The sequence below is a fragment of the Anomalospiza imberbis genome, chromosome 6 (genome assembly GCF_031753505.1).
Source record: "Anomalospiza imberbis isolate Cuckoo-Finch-1a 21T00152 chromosome 6, ASM3175350v1, whole genome shotgun sequence".
Lineage (NCBI taxonomy): Eukaryota > Metazoa > Chordata > Aves > Passeriformes > Viduidae > Anomalospiza > Anomalospiza imberbis.
Window position 1 is genome coordinate 49,149,093 of NC_089686.1, and position 17,661 is coordinate 49,166,753.

Here is a 17,661-nt window from a genome sequence, read left to right on the forward strand (position 1 = left end):
TGCTAACTTTTCCGGTAACAATTTTGCAACTGTCCTTCACAAAGCTGGAAAAATTCAGTCTTGGAATCTCTTTGGCATGTTTAATGACTCCGAATTACTATAACACAATGGTAAAAAATTGGAAAGGTGATAGGCCTATTTACCAATCCTTTTGCTGAACTGATTTAAACCACAGTTGCCTCAGACTTGTTTCATTGCAAATGACATCAGCCTATGATCCATTGTTTTTCAGAGAAGAGGAAAATATATTTTCCACTAATCATAGACAAGTGGCTCTCATAGACATTGTTTCCATTCCTATTGTAGTTAAAAGCTTCTCAGCTGAGTGAAATGTATATGTTTCCATCTGATATTTGTAGTTATGGGGGTATTCAGCTGCACATCTGATTCAGTTTCACTCAGATCCGTCTAATTGCTTTTCCATTCATAAAGACTGTTGTTTGGAAAGCCAGCTGGTTCAGCAGATCTGAATTATTTAAAATCTTCTTGCAAAGAAGAATCTTCGTTACAAAATTAACAATGCATATGGCAACTTTTCTTCAATTTCCACAATTGCAATGTCTTGGGCAAAATTTTCAATATCTCTGTGAACATATAATGATGATAAATCACTTCCTGGGAATACATTATGACATATCCCAGGGCAAAAATATGTGCAATTGCTGTTGGAGTTAGCACTTAATTTCTGCTTCACTGTGAATAGTACATCTAGAAGTATTTGATCTCTAATCCCATATAGGTGTTCCTGATCTGTATTTTCAATACCCATGCCTCAGAAATATTGTGTCCCAGGAAATGTAAATTTAAAGAAAGGGAACAGCAAATATTACAGAAAAATTTTAACTGAATATTTTATAGGAATAGCTCCACTGAACCTTAGCTATTCCTCCACTCTTGCAACTGTACAACAAAGTATATTTTGTAGACTATAACCATCTCAAGTGCTGACAATTTCAAGGAGACCACTTTGTTAGCTCTCATGGAAGAGATGTTCACAAGAGTTTAACTTCTGTAGGTTTTGTGGATTAGTTAATCACCATTCAAATTTGATTTTGAACAAAAATTGGAACTTAAACTCTTTGCTCTAGCTGCTGAATATTATGATTTTTTTTTCTTGAATTGAAACAATTTGTCAGTCCTCTTAAGTTCAGGAAAAGAAGGAGCTTTTAGCCTATATTTACTTACAAGGATCCCTAACTAATAAGGGAACAAAAATCCATTAGGCAGGTATGTCTAATCTGGAAAGGTATTTTCAAACAGTTCCATAAATCTTGTGGGTACTCTGAGAATGAAATTGGAGATGTCATCTATAAACATGATGTGCATGACCTTAAGAGATCATGTGAATGTATAGAAGACTTCACATGTTTTGAAGCAAGTATTCTTTATTTACAGAAGGTTTGCTTTCTCAGGGGCTATTTTGCTTTCATCAAACCAGTATCTGCATAAGTATCTTTTTTGATAGCTTGAAAGGACATGCAAATATTGAAGCCATGTGCACAACAACTTATAAAAATGAAGCTTTTTGTTGGTGCGTTGTTTACCTGTGTTTGTTTTGCCACTGTGTTCTTGCAGGTCTATGAATCTCCCAGTGCTTGTGGGGGACCTAAAACTCGTGATTAATGAACCAAGCAGGTTGCCTCTGTTTGATGCTATCCGCCCACTCATCCCATTAAAACACCAGGTGGAATATGATCAGCTTACACCCAAACGATCGCGGTAAGAAAATGCAGAACAACAACACAACAATGCAATGCAGTTAACTTAAATAAAAGCATGAAATACTGAGTTTTGAGGTAAATTCAGAGTAAAATATTGTTTATCTGTTTAGAGTTGGGCATAGTTGTTTTACTTTTGCTATATTTGCTAGAAGTACAGCTACCTGTACTGTACTTAAATTGTTTGCCAAGTGGTTTAATCTAGTAAAAGCAGGGTAAAGAAGTCAAAACCAGTATTTTCTCATTTTTCTTGAATTTAATAATAAAAAAATCTCATAGCTCTAATCCTCTAAAAACAGTTTCAGTGATTGAAAATATCTTTTCATATTAATAAACTTGATGGTTTTTGATAATACACATCCATTCAAACTTCAGTAAACTTGCTTTTTTATGACTAAAATAATGTTAAACTTTCATATGAAACATTATTGAGACAAGGTGTTATGCAGCTGAACACTCAAGTGTTTTCCATTTTGTAGAAAGCTAAAAGAGGTGAGATTGGACCGATTGAATCCTGAAGGGCTTGGATTAAGTGTAAGAGGTGGAGTGGAATTCAGCTGTGGCCTCTTCATCTCCCAGTTAGTTAAAGGAGGACAGGCAGACAATGCTGGACTTCAGGTAAGAAATTTCTACTCATGTTAGATGCTAAAGGTTGTTCTTTAACATTTAGAAATTGATTTTGCTAAGACACTCTTTGTCTCTTCTAATAGAATTCCTAAGATTTGTAAAGCAGTGCCATGGTAAATACCATTATACCAGTGGTGAATCAAGTCATTTAAAATGTTCATTTTTGCTGTTTTTAATGATATGTAAACTTTTTTTTTCCCTTGTTTGGGATATGCTAATTTTTGAAGGTTAAAGGTTTTTCTGGAATGCTTATACTTCTTGAGTAGCAACAGTTATATGTAAGCAGATGGAAAGAAAGATTTCTAGACTGTGGAATAGTGTTTTAGGTTGCTAAGTTCTGATTAAACGTAGAACAGAACATATAAATACTAGAAGTGTTAATTCCATCTTGCATAGATATCATTTGTGTAATGAAATGTTTACTTGAACTTTATGTATAAATTGTGGGGTCTTCAGTTTATGCAATAAAAGAAAGAATATTTTTTTTACTATTCCAAGTGTCCTCTGTACTGCATAGGATTGCACTTTCTGTGATTGAATTTTGGATACATGAACTTGCCAGTAAGGTTGGCAAAAATAATTACGTGTAGAAACACTGCAATACTTATGCAATTTGCATTAATGAAATTTTGGGTGTTTGTTTTTTTTTTTAATGTGGCATTGCTTAGTGAAGCAAGAAGTGAGAAATTGCTGTGCCATATGTCTGTATCTTTCTGTCAGACTTTGAATCTGATAAGGGGTACCAAAGCTCTGAATTTCTGACTGGAAAGGCTAATATGCCTGGCTACTTTTAATTTGTCAAGTCTGAATATTTGCTGTAGGTATTGATGGCTAAGGATTATGTTTAACACTAGTCCCAAATATATTAGACTAGCACAATTCATTACAGTGTTTAATTAAGCTAGGATGTTTTTGTAGATATGCTTCAGTATTACCTCACAAATCTCTTAGATGAAAAAATAAAAATAAATATCTGTCAACAAGGCAGTTTAAGTTAGGTTTCCATGTTTGTGTCACTCATGCTGAAAGCTTTCTAAAATTTCAACTGTTTCTCTTCTGTTTGTGCACTCATACCTATATATCCCATCCAGAATCACGTTTGAATTAGTTCCATCTTCTGTCAGCCTGCTCTGCCTAGGTGCATGACTGGCATACATGAAAGGTGCATTCAGGGGGATGCTTTAGAAACTCCTTGGAACAAAACCACAAGTTCTGTGCGTAGTTAGAACTGAGAGGGTGTTGCAGCTCAGCACAAACCTTATGCTCTATGTGTTGTCAGCCTAATTTAAGCATGGGATTTGCCAATGGGCAACTGCAGAAAAGGTCACTGATGCACCCTCTCAGTTTGCACTACAAAAGTTCTTGTACCTCATCTTCTGCATTACACAGCAAGAATGGGAAGTGTAGACAAGGGAGTTCCTGGGCTGTGGTGAGCTCAGTAGGAGAGATTCCCTCTGCTTACTTCCTCAACTGCTAGAAACTTGAGAAAAAGATCAAGACCAGTCACTTATATGGCTTTTGTAAATATCTTCTGGAAAATATTGAAAGGCACTAATGATGCTGATCAATAAAGGACTTAATAACCACTGCCTTAAATTGCCATTCTAATATATTGGTGTTTAATGCTGTGTTGCAGCTCTGCTTCTCTGCTTGTTTCAGACTAATGTTTTGACACCATCACTGGATAAGGAGTGATGTTCAGCTGTTGTGCTCTTATTAGGATGTCAGTTTTCCTGCTTTCTCTGTACACAGAAGGGCCCCAGGGCTTTCTGTGACTGTGGTCATCGTAGGACATGTTGGTGTCAGTGAGGGGGATTGTAAAGGATCTTTGGGCTGGAGTGTACAAACTCTATTGCAACTCAGAACATTGTTAGGATTTAGCAGACAAAGTAGGGACAATAAGGGGGAAAAATTCTTGAGACTGCCTGTGAATTTGTTAGGGTTTGATTATATGAATTCATATGGGCAGATGGTGCTTTGCAGCTCCTGTAACTGCCTGGCTTCTGGGTTTTGATATGTGGTGTTAAAGCTCAGCCTAAAGTGTCTGAATAATAGGTGGCACTAGGCACTTTCTGAACCTCACTGAATAACAAGACCTGACAGGCAGCCCATTGTTCTAAATTGCTGTCTCACAGTAAAGCCAACTGCTTCTGAAATTTCACCCACCTGATTTATTTAACAAAATCTCTACACATTTTCAATCCCAAAAATGCAGTCTGAGAAAGGTATAATGATTTTCTATTACACCATCAGTTTTATGTCAAGCTGCTTTTAAAATTTCCAGTTCAAATTGCATGTTTTCTCCTTGAGGTACTTTCCAAGTTACATTAAAATGACCAAATAATAATGAAGGTTCTCTGTGACACTTGTAGGTTTGACCCTTTTTTGACTACAGTTTCTCTAAAAGGCACAAGTGTTTTGTCCTTCCATTAAGAAATGGACTTCTTCTCTCCCCCTCCCACCCCTCACTGCTTTTTGATACTCGTGTGTGAGGATTCTGCTGAATACAAAGGGATTGGTGTGAATGATGAAAGTGGAAGCAGTATACAAAATGGGAAATTTGAAACAGTTGATGTTATTATATAAAGCCCTTCAATTTCCTAGAAGCACTAAATATTATATTTCTCATGTTAAAAGTTAGAAATAATAGGCATTTTACTTGAGAAAAGTTAGGTTAGCATCTTTTTTCTAAAAGGTCTGTCATCTCTCTGTTGGATAGGGAAAGGGGAAACTGTGATATAATACCAAAATAATTGTTACTGTTCTACACTGCTCAGTCCCGCAGACTTTTATCTCTAGAGCTGTAATTCATTAGTTTGGTATACAGTGATACCTGTACAAAAGTAACAAAATACATGAAAACAGCTATTAATTGCCCCAATATTAGATACCATTGTTGAGGAAAAACTGTTCAAATATCCTAAAGAGAAGCCGTTTGCTGTATGCTTATACATCTCCTGTAGTTCAGCCTAGATTGGGTTATTTGTAAAGCAGCCTATTTGTAAAGCAGTCATTGTCTGTTAGCAATACAGATGTCATTAGGTTGAGTAAAGAGTGTTGAGTTTCAGAAATAAGACGACAGCCTAGTAAAGGAGAGTGTTAAAAATATCTGTATGGGAAAAGCTCCTTCCTGTACTTGAGGGGAAAATAAAATATGCTTTTGTGTGCATTTATAATTGTGCAAGTGCCTCCTGGGGAGATGAGAACAGATTTGACTCAGTGAATGCTGACATCCTCAGAACAATATGAGTTCTGCTGGTACAGAAGCCCCAGGATGACACTGCCATTTGCAGCCCTAAAACTGGGGGGCTTCTGTGTGTTAAGGCATTGCAGTCAATAACAGCATGATAGGTTACCCTTTTAAAGAGTCAGGTTTGTGCAAACCCAAGCTCCATGCACTGTTACAGTCTGCACGATGTGGAAGGTGTGAGTAAGGGGGGATCTTGAACTAAAAGAAAACCAAACAAAAAGACCACCCTACCTCTTCACCACGTATGTAAAATCAACAGAAAATTGACAGGGTGGATGGACGTGGTTTTAAATATTTGGAACAAGTTGGTTAAGTGAGTGACAGCAAGAGCTGTCAGGGGTGGAGCTATAAACTGCAGACCTCATCTGCTCTTCTTATCTGCTTCTGTGTTTTTACCACAGGTTGTATGTTCAAAAGCCTTCATTACTGACCTGTTTCTGCTGTTACTAAAGATTATTTTAAAGATCTGACTGTCAAGCTCTTAGGAGTGCAGGCCATTGCCCTGGATGAGATTTTTTGGATGCCCAGCAGAGGGAGTGGATGTCCCACTGGTCAGGAGCTGGGGACCATAGTCCTGTTTTGGCTCTGTGAGTGGGTTCCGTTCTGCAGGACAGTTTTCTTTGCTTTTGTCGCCTTCTCATGCTGTGTTGTGTCAGATAAAAATCCTCAGCTTCAGTGGAAAGTGTGACCGTGAGCAATGCTGGTATAGTGGACACGTTAGTGTTTTTTGTGATGTTGCGGAGCATGAGACACTTCCCAGAAGCATTATAAAAGCTTGTGAAAGAAATAAAGAAGATATATTTATGGGCTTTTTTTGGTTTTTGTTTGTGCTATTTTTTTTCCAATTCACCAGATCACAGTAGGAAGATTCAAGGTATTATTACAATATGAAAAAAGGCAGAAGGTGATAGCGTGCCTAATGTCCTGTCATCCTATGTCATGTCTCTGTGTGTGTTAAAGTCTCTAGAACACAGGCTATATTGAGGAATTTCTACTTCCAATTCCTCTCAGTCCTCTCATATAAAATGAAAGCACAGAGCCTCTCATAAAGTAATTATAGTTTTTTTAAACAAGCTTGATAATGCATTCCAACCAAATTTTGTTGAAGAAAAATATAGTTTCATTAGCTTTGCTGAAACTTCATATCAGCCAAATGCAGAAACCAACATAGAAAACTTAAGCCTAAAGTGAAATATAGAAGCTTGACTCTCGAGTCTTTAAATGGAACATTTTAGGCAATCATTAACTAGGGATAATGCTGCCAGTCACATTTGTGAGGAGGCACCCAAAGTTTCATTGACTGAGAACAAAATCCCGTGCTGTTGATGTTAATGAGAAAAGTCTCATCAAATACATTTTACATAACAAATATTCACAATAGATCAGAGGAAATGGTACTAGAAAGGACCAAAAGTATTTGCCTTTGTCCATGTGGAGATCAGAGGTATAAGATGATACTGTTGATGGCTTGTTAATGTAATTTCATGGTAATCATTTGTATATTCTACTGTGCAGTGGATTGATCTGCATTGATAATGGAAGAAATCATGCATTAATTTTCATACAGCCACATAATGTGCTTCATGTCAAGTAAAAGTCTTTGCTTATGGTGTTTCTGCCAGACCCTGGCATTTTTCATTGTAATCTTGAGCAAATAATAAGTAGGCAATAACAAATTAAGTAGGCAATGTCTTCATCACCGATTACTTCTCAGCCTAGCTGGGTAAGAGGATCATTGGGCAGAGTTCATAAAAACTTGGAAAATTCTTACTCGTCATCATAGCACATCAAATTTGGATTTATATTAGAGGAAGAGAAACTTTTTGATTGTACTTTGATAAATAAGATTTGAAATTTTATAGAAGTGGCTGAAAGCACCTGTCTGTTCTACGCTATTAAATTGAACACTGCCAGGGAATGTCCTTGGGGTGCTGCCCTTGGATTGCCAATAAGTGTTAGCAGGGTCTCCAAACAAAGATAAAGAGGGAAAATCCCTTAAAATAATGCATTTTCTCAATCCAGAATCAGGCAAGATAATAAGACTAAGTTTAATTTCCTATTGATCAAATATAATAAGGAAGGTATCTCAGAAAACATGTGGTAAAAGCAGACTTTAACTTCTGAAGTATAAAAGAAGAAAATAACTCCAAAATTATGGGAATTCAATCTTTAAAACATTTTGAATTATTAACTCACACTTACCTTTTCTTCTCCCTTCCGTTTTTGAGGTTGGGGATGAGATAGTGCGCATAAATGGATATTCCATTTCGTCATGCACGCACGAAGAAGTCATAAACCTCATTCGTACAAAGAAAATCGTGTCCATAAAAGTTAGACGTAAGTAATGCAAAAAATCACCTGTATCACCAAAGATTGCTGTGAATGGATTGCTTGTGGTCTGCAGAAACCTAACAAAGTATTTTTCTTTTTCAGATATTGGCATGATACCTGTCAAAAGGTAATGGCTTTTTATTTGAAAACAGATTATTCATTTTCACACAGCTTCTTCTGTCCAAAGAATCTGTATTTAATTATGAAAATGTGTGGATGCTGATTAAAATGTCACATCCTTTTTAATGAACAGGCAGATGTCTTGCTTGATGAATCTGATTTTATACCAGTTGCCTATTTGAACGAACAAATATCTATTTCCTCATTTGTCACAGATATCTCCTGGAAATTTAATTATCAATGCACCTAGTTTAGCAGAGAGCTCCACTGCTTCTTTGTGTATGTAGCATTTGATGATGGCTTCAGAGTTTAGATAAATTTAAAATTGTTTTGGCCTTCCAATTTTTGCTGAAAAGCAGAATCTTTAGGTGGAGTGTTTGAGAAATGTTAATGACAGGAGGGGTCACTCTGCATAGACATTTGTATAAGATGTTTGAGTGGTTATGGTTCATTTTACAGTCTTCTCTGAGTTTCCTAAAATTGTTTCACCTGAGAGGGCTTTATCAATTTTATATTCAATCTTTGCTCACCCAAATAATTGTATGCTTGTTTAATGTTCTATTTAAATTGCTGGAAAATAAACAAAATGTGAATGGTATCCAAAGAAAGTTGTGGATGCAAAACAGAAAGCTCCATTCCAAAATAGGTTCTGGAATACATTGACATTTATTTTGTCCCATTATTTAAAATTATTTTTTCTTTCAGTTCACCAGATGAACCCCTTAAATGGCAATATGTGGATCAGTTTGTGTCAGAGTCTGGGGTAAGAGATCAATATTTTGTTAAATGTCTTCTGGGGAATCTGTAATGGTTCTGAAACACTTTCTCCTCTGACCTTATCAGAGAAGCTATTATATGCATTACTATAATGCAATATCTTGTTGAAAGAATTCTGTGAGGAATATCTTTTGTGTTATAAAATTATTCTAGAGCTATCAGGTAGGGAAAGGACAGGACACAAATGAAATTGCTTCTCCATTAACTACTTCATTTTGCTTACGCTTATTACGTTCCCAGGCTACAGTTCTGCATAAATCTTTATCAGATTATTTGGCCTATTTTAGGCATATTAGTGGAGGAATTACAACTTTGAATGCAAGTGAGTTCTAAGGGTTGCAGATGTGAAAAGAAACACCACAATTACTGTTCTTTTGCTTTCAGGAAGAAAGACTTAATTAAATAGGGAGCCTTATCATGTATTTCTTCAGCCCTTTTGTCAGGGAAAATCTAAATGATTATTTTTCCATATCACTTTCCTCTAATTTTCCTCCACTCTTTTCTGAAGACAAAATTTGACTATTTAAGTAATCTTCTCCAAACAGATAAGTTCAGTCTTTCACCTCAGCCATGCAGCTCCACTGAAATGACTCTACTTGACATTCATTTCCAGCAGGTTAGGACCTTGAATCTTATCTTAATGCTGGCTGGGATTCATCCTGGCTACATGAAATTTTATAGTAGTCTTGATATGAATTCAAGACAGAATTAACATCTGCAGCATTGTTTAATCCCTCTACAGGAAGGAAAGGGCAGTGTGGCTGGACTTGCTTCTTCTGGAGGGAGAGACAATAAAGAGAAGAAAGTCTTCATTAGCTTGATTGGTACAAAAGGCATGGGATGCAGGTGGGTACACATTTTTTTATTTAATGTCACTGTTTTTTAAATGAGACACTCAAGGCAGTTATTTCCATCCTTCTTGGATATGATGTCAGGAAAATAAAGATCCATGCTGTATCAGGAAGGCAAACTAACAAATGTAATATGTGGCACATATTACATATTTTTAGGCAAAGTGTAACTCCCTGTGTTAAAAATACTGTCATTATTTAAAATTTAAAAATAAGAGCAGACTGAAAGTGTCTTAATACAACTTTTCATGGAATTGGATCTTTTAAATGCTTTTGCATTTTTAAATACTTAAAAGTGGTGCTCGGTGATCTAGCAAATTCCAGCACTATCCACTGTCAGGTTTGCTCTCTACCTTTTCTGACCCTTTTCAGAACTAAAACACCATCACAATGCTACATCCAGCTCCTAAAATAAATGTTGAATTTTAAAATCTTTTTAGAAATATGATTCTGGGATTCTTGGACTCCTGTCCTTCCAATACTTATGATGGTTTTGGAGTAGAAGGGATATTGTAGGATTTCTTATATATTTAGAAATATATAGTTGTAATTATCAGGCCTTTTTTCTGGAGCAGGTAAAGGTTTTTAAAAAAATATTTACAAACCTGAAGGGATGGCTCAGCATCACTTGTTGAATATATAATCTACAAAAGTTGTTTCTGTATCTAGGCCCAGCTTAGATGGCAGCTTAAAGTTCCTGAGCTAGATGTTAGCCTCTGGATGAAACATCCTTCTTGCTCCTGATAAGTAATCCTAACAAAATAACAATGTTTTATGCATACAGCATCTTGCAGTTCAGTGAATAATTAGTAATTCTTCATTGTGTTCCTTGCTCACTTTCAAATATCATTAGTGTCCCAATCCTTTAGACAGTGTAGGTCAGCATACATATAATTTTCAGCATGTAAGGCAAAATACAGAAGCTTGAATATTTTTTTTTTAAGTTTTTCTTTTAAACCAGTTTTGTGGTGTAAAGAATAGAAAAGTGGGATGATAAAACATTGTGTGTGTACTGGTAAGTTTTGGTGTTTGTTTCAGAATTGGCTAATACCATAAATATTCTTTAAGCAAAAAAATTTATAAGGAAACAACTAAAACTACTTACTGTATTACACTGTATTCCTCATTAAAATTATTCCATAAATATCATCCAATTAATGTTTGGGGTTTTTTACATTTCCAGTATTTCCAGTGGTCCAACACAAAAACCGGGTATTTTTATCAGCAATGTTAAGCCAGGTTCTCTTTCAGCAGAGGTGGGCTTAGAGGTAAGTTTGCCACCTTCCAAGGTAGGTGCCACTAGGAATTCTTGTTTTGTATTGATAACTCAAAGGACTCATGGGGATTTTTTCCCCATGGGAAAGAAATACCTGGTGATTACATTTCAAACAAAGCTAGTTTTCTAAAATTTTAAGAACATGTGTGACCTGGGTCAGAACAATATTCTTTTAAGCTCAGGATTTGATCCCAAGCAGTGGCAACAGCAGATCCCAGTGTAGGAGTACGTGTAAGACTGACCAGTTTCCAGTCTGTTCCCCTTGCACTCTGCCAGTACCCATGATTGTTATGTGAAGGTTGTTAGACAGCACATCTCTTTCTGTTTTCATTTAATATATGTACTAACTTAGCATCTGTAGTAAAATTTGCATTAATTTCTTTAGGTTGGTGATCAGATTGTTGAGGTGAATGGAGTGGACTTTTCTAACGTGGATCATAAAGAGGTAAAATCAAGTCTTCTTAATTCCCTGGATTAGTAGTTGTCAGCTTATTAAACATCTGTCCTTTTTTCCTGTCCACAAAATGTATGTTTTGATACTGGGCTGCTGACTTAAGGGGTTGAGTATTGAACATGGGATTTTGTATATTTGCATACCTACCACTCTGTTTAGTTCTGGTAATTCCAGCCTTGGCAACTAGCATTATACTGGCCTATTATCCCTTCCTTCACACTGATTTTTGTTTTGTTTTAATTTGCAGGCTGTCAGAGTGCTCAAGAGCAGCCGTACTTTGACTATCTCTGTGGTAGCAGGCGCTGTAAGTAGTATATTTGTAAAAGCAGAACATTTGTAAGCAGAAAATTGCAATGTAAGTAAATCACTGGTAAAAATAAATACATAAAAACAACAACTGTGTTGTTCAACTGTGTCAAACCAGGACAGTTTTGAGTGGCAATGTGATTCTTTCATACCACACCAAGTATTCTCAATTGAAACATGATTGTGGGCCAATGCAGAACCATTCCCTTGACAAGGAATGGAAATTAACTTTATTGTAGTGGTCTCTCATGTTTGAGAGCTTCTGTTCTAATAGATATCCGCTTCTGTTGAAACATGAAAGGTGAATTGGATTGGAGACAAATAATTTTTAATCTTGAATAGCTGATGCCTTAGTCTTATTCCAAATTAATTCCTTTTGTAACTGTTTATCTGATCTCATTAGCGTATTGACACACTGAAAATTGCACAATTTTTCATTTCCACAGTTCTGTGCAACAGAACTGTAAGCCTTTGGAGTCTAATCTAAAGCTAGCTGAAATTAATTAAATCTTCCCTCTGACTTCAGTGTGACTTTCAATAAATGTTTTAAGGTTTTTACTGCTTTAATCCTTCTTATAGAAAGTGTGTGGTTGAATACAAGAGGATAATCAAGTTCCATAGACTAATCAAAGACAGTGTTTTCTAATTGCCCTGCAACTGAATTGAATAGGGAAAGAAAAGATTTAATAAGTCACTTTGGCTACTTCCTAAGGGCTCATGTATACTGTGTAGCTACATTAAGGTATTAATAGTTTATTTGATCTACTCTTACGGTAACAAAAGATGAAGTTGTCCAAAGGCACTGTAGACATTATTTAAACAAATACTCTGGGCTAGTTGATTAATCTCCAGGAATTCAACATCCTAAGGACTTAGTTTCAACTCCCAGTTATGTTAACAACTTTAAAAATATGAGATCTACCTCAGCATGCATCACTGGTGCGGTATCCTTAAAATGGCAAACTGTTGCCATGGAACTCTTCTGTTCCTCACTCCTTTACCATGCATCATCTTCTCAATAGACATCTTTGTCTGGAGAACAGATAGCATAAGGAGACAGTAACTAAAACACAGTAAGTGTAGTTGTCTTCATATTGGGAATCATTCAGTGTTCTGTTCTCTGGCATTTCATTGCTCAGTGAGATTTCAAGGCAGTATAATGTGAATTTTTTTCTGGGTGACACACTGAGCATGTATTTGGCGTGACCCCTGCAGTATTGTTGCTGACTTCAGTAGTTGCAAACTTCCTCTGAGGTTTTTGGTACATAGTAACTTAGAGGCTGAAACTAGAATAGCTCCTTGGAGTAAGTGGTCAGGTCTTTGAGGCTCTTTCAGGGTGTTTTCCTCAGGAAGAGCAATGTGAGGAAATGGCAGATGTGCTACTATGTAACTGGATTTGAATTATTTCCTAGAAGAACTGTATCCATGGGATATTTTCACAACTGATTGGGGTGGTGGTTTTGATTGCAGGGCAAGGAGCTGTTCATGACTGAAGAAGAAAGGCAAAGAGAAGCACGTCTCCGTGAGCAGGAACGCCAGGAGCTAATGCATCAGAAGCGGCTCGCACTGGAGACCAACAAAATCATCAAAGAGCAGCAAGAGAAAGAGAGATTGTGAGAACTCTCTATAGGGCAGTCTGAAAAACATAGCTTGGACTTGGAGAGGGCATGGAAGGCAGGAGCACATTATTATTTCTGTGATGCTTCTCACAGAAGCGAAAGATTAGATTAACTTTGTTTTGCTTTTGAAGAGTCTCTGTTCATAAAATGGTTGTCCCGTGGTGCTCTTGATATTCTGGGCTTTCAAAGCTGATATCATTCAAAGCCATCTTAAGTAGAAGGGTCGCTCTACTCCTTGACTGTTGTACCCCAATGATTCAGTGTGATATTCATTATTTTCCTGATGCTGTTCAGTCATGCTTTATTTTTAGCAAGACAGTTAGAAATAATATACAAAAACATGCTATAGTCTTGCCTCAGAAGGAGGTAGTGACTTAAAGAATTAAGTAGATGATATGCCCTTATTATCCAGATGGTCAGGAATGTCCTCAGGGTTCCTAGGAAACGATACTGAACATTTGTTATCTTAAAGATGACCTTTAAACAGAGCGTTTTCCCCCTGTACAAATATATTTATTGTCTTTATCTTTTACTAACTATATGCTGACACACTTTGTTCAGGTTCTTACTCAGAAAACACTATTTTTATCATGTTGTCCTGATTCCTGTTATTATAGAAGAAAGCTGGAGATTTCCCAGAAGGCTGCAGAGGAAGAAGAGAGATATCGCAGAGAAATAGAGCAGTGAGTAAAAATCTTTCACAGGCAATATGCCATCTGGAAAAGGGTTCCTTGTGTATTAAATCTGGCTGAGAACATTCTGAATGTTGCTTTCAAATAAAATGTGTAGTATTTCCATTTAGCTAAATGTGGGATCCAGTAGATATCAGTAAGTACACCACAGTTGAAGAATGGGAAACTGATCTGAAAATCAGCACCTGTAAACGTGAGGATTATATAATAATAATAATAATAATAATAATAATAATAATAATAATAATAATAAATTCAGTGGGAAGTTGAAGTTATGCGCGTATTTTAAAAATATTATTAATATATAGAGAAACTTAAGATTAAGGAAATTCTGTGTCTCAGAACTTGTTTACTTTGTTGTCACTGAAACACTACATTTAATTCTAAGAGAAAAAAAGCAGTTCTGCTAAGAAACAGATCAGTACTATATCTTTAACTTAAGCATTCTTTTACATTTGGAAGTTTGAAATTAACCAGTTGTTATCATAGTAATTAACTTTCCTTCTAAATGATGCTGGGAAATTGCATGAAAATGCAAATTGCAGAATAATATCTGTTTTGTTTTGGCCTTTTAGAGCTAAGATTGACCCTCAAGTCTTTGGCTTTGCCTCTTTTACATATTAAGGGGTTTTCATTAATTTAAGTCCCTTTTCATGAATCTGATAGAAAAAGATCAGGGTTTTCTGAATTTGTAAGAAATATATTCCCCAGCTGTCACAAGAGAAAAATCTTCTGGCAGTCCTGCTGTGGGCTATACAGCAGCACATGGATGAATTCTTATGCATTTCCCTTTTCTGATCCCAGGGAGTTGATAACATCCTGTTCTTCATTTGTGGCCTGTTATAGAAATTCCTGCAATGGCCAAAAGCTGCTATAAAAGCAGGCCATCACAGGTGAAGGATGACTCTGTTCTCCAAATCTAGATTGCCTGTCTGATATAACTGATGTTGGATGTCTGCGGTGTTGTTCTGCACTGAGCATCTTTACTCGCTCAGGGAGGGCTTTACTGCCCTGAGGACTGCTCAGTGTAGGGTCTAGCAGAGCTTTATACTTCTTTGTAGAATTTTTAAGAGTTGCTCAGGCATTTTTAAACTTTTCCATATCACAATCCAAACTGTTAAGTTGATGTCAGTCTCCTGGGTGAAGAAGAGGGAGAATAGTAGTAGAGGAACCTAGATGAAATCCAAAGTTGAGATTAAATGGGCAGTTATGGCTGGCTAAAATACAATATTTTTCTGTATTAATTGTTTGTGAGTATCATGCCTTTCATTCTTTTAATAATCCTTTCTGCAGGAGTTCCTTGTATAAAGTCACTGTGCCCTTTTTTGGTATCTTACATCTGAGATAATTTCCAATGTGCCTAATTGGCAAATGTCCCTGACTCTATGTACTGCAAGATACATTGAAACACCAACTTTTTAAAAGTAAAATTAAATGAAAAAACATTCTGTCCATTGTTCTCTGACAATGCCTCTAAATTTAAATAGTGAGCTCAGCTACAGATTTAAGAGTGTTTTGACACCATGTGGATATTTTTTCAATTTACTTTAGCTAATTTAGAGATGCAAAAGATAATCCAAATATAAATAGCATCATATATATCTAAGACCTGGTAAATTTTGACGCCACATTACCAGTTCAAGGCAAGCAATAGTCAAGAATTGATCTTGGATCTATTGGATCTTGGATCTTAAGGCAACATATGAAGCTACCTGTTGTCAGGTTATTCAGCACTTCTGCTGTGACATACTTGGTACTTGCTGAATTTTTGTTTGAAACATCTTTTTTCCTCTGATCATGGTGCCATACTAGGTAAGTTACTTTTTCATGCATGAAAGAGCATGTTTTTCATGCTCTTTTCCTGAATTGTGACACACTCTGCAGCACCCCCATCCTCTATCTGTACCTGTCAATTTCCCTCTCCTCTCTTTTTTATTTTTTTCCCTTTTTTTCCCCCCCAGAATTTGGAATTTAATATGGTTTCTGTTTCAACAGTATTTATTTCTTTTTGGGAAGAGTCACTTTTTATGGCAACCTAGAACTATGTGTTTAGGAAGGAATCATCAAAATAGATTTAAAGTTATAGAGAGGAGTCACATGTTTTAAGGTATAGTTTGCCATTGTGACATCTGATTTAGGTGTATGGTAGATATTCTGTCACTCACTTTCAGTTTTTCTAGTAAGCAATTCCAGTCCTAAAAATTGCTAAGTGAGAGATGATTTTTTACTTTTTTCAAGGTGACAGACAGTACTGCAGTGTTGACACTCATGGCGTAGTATCTGTGCAGGTGTTGTATAATAGGCCTTATAAGTCTAGATGTTAAATAAGGATAGCTTCTTACACTGTACTTTACAAATTATTTTAGTAGCTTAGTAAATGAAATAGATTGATGAACAGAATTTGGTTATGAGGAAGGAGCAGTTTATTGTGCTTTATATTAAAAAAAATATACTGAAAAATTATAATGTTAATCAATATATACTGATGTGGTTGGTTTTGTACTCAGAATGTCGAACTGCATTTGTTTCCTCTAGGATAACAGCAGAGGAAGAGAAATTTAAAAAGGAGTGGGAAGAAGACTGGGGTCCTAAAGAACCACCCAAGTCTCTAAAAACTGTAACTACAGAAGTGCATTCTGCCCCTCGTTCCAAACACAAAAGTAAGTCATTGATGTCAGCTTGCCTACTTCTATTTGTCTTAGACACATCACTGAGCACTATGGAATATACCACCAGTTTGTCTCCACGTTAAGCTAGCTATGAATCGGTTATTTTCAGAAGACTGGAACCATACGATAAATCAATTCAATAACTCTTATTTAACAGGTACCTGTCTTGCAAAATCTACATCCATTCAAATAGTCATGTTTTTTAACAATCAGCAGCAGGAAAAATAAAAAGAATAAGGCTAACTAAGAAATAGTCTGAAGCATAAACCTCTATAACTTGGGTGTTTAGTGCATTGTTTTGCATGTTGTTTCTGTTGAGTGTTTATCTGTCAGCCTTTTCACACTTTGGCTTGGAAGGGATATTAAAGATCACCTTATTCCAACCCCTGCCATAGCTGGGTACACCTTCCACCAGACCTGGTTGCTCAGAGCCCTATCCAGAACTGGCCATGAACACTGCCAGGGGTGGCACATCCACCACCTACCCTGAGAAGCCTGTTACAATGCCTCACAGTAAAGGATTTCTTCCTAGCATCTAATCTAAATCTATCCTCTTTTAGTTTAAAGCCATTCTCCCTTGTCCTGTCACTACATGCCCTTTTAAAAAGTTCCTTTTCAGTTTTCTAGTAGCCCATTTTAGGTACCAAAAGGCTGACCTAAGATCTCGCAACAGCCTTCTCTTCTCCAAGCTGAACAGCCCTAACTCCCTCAGCCTTTCCTCATAGCAGAGGTGCTCCAGACCTCTGATCATCTTCATGGCCCTCTGCTGGACCCATTCCAACAGGTCCACATCCATCTTATATTGGGAGCCCCAGAGCTGGATGCAGCACTCCAGGAGGGGTCCCGTGGAAGCAGAGTAGAAGAGCAGAACTCCCTCCCTTGCCCTGCTACCCATGCTGCTCTTGATGCAGCCCAGGATGCTGCTGGCTTTCTGACTTACTTGTCCAAAGGGAATTAAGACAGTTGGAGCT

At 36.6% G+C, this 17,661-nt stretch overlaps 1 protein-coding gene across 8 annotated transcripts in view; it reads left to right on the plus strand.

Annotated features, from left to right (window-relative positions):
* Positions 1-17,661, plus strand: part of USH1C (USH1 protein network component harmonin) — a 50,791-nt gene that overhangs the window by 7,006 nt on the left and 26,124 nt on the right. For all 8 annotated transcript variants that reach the window (XM_068194057.1, XM_068194058.1, XM_068194061.1 and 5 more), the window contains 12 exons: positions 1,576-1,719; positions 2,198-2,336; positions 7,824-7,932; positions 8,029-8,053; positions 8,752-8,809; positions 9,566-9,669; positions 10,858-10,942; positions 11,336-11,395; positions 11,652-11,708; positions 13,181-13,323; positions 13,947-14,012; positions 16,557-16,681. In XM_068194057.1, the coding sequence (XP_068050158.1) occupies positions 1,576-1,719; positions 2,198-2,336; positions 7,824-7,932; positions 8,029-8,053; positions 8,752-8,809; positions 9,566-9,669; positions 10,858-10,942; positions 11,336-11,395; positions 11,652-11,708; positions 13,181-13,323; positions 13,947-14,012; positions 16,557-16,681 (1,115 nt within the window). The remainder of the gene's footprint in view (positions 1-1,575; positions 1,720-2,197; positions 2,337-7,823; positions 7,933-8,028; positions 8,054-8,751; positions 8,810-9,565; positions 9,670-10,857; positions 10,943-11,335; positions 11,396-11,651; positions 11,709-13,180; positions 13,324-13,946; positions 14,013-16,556; positions 16,682-17,661) is intronic.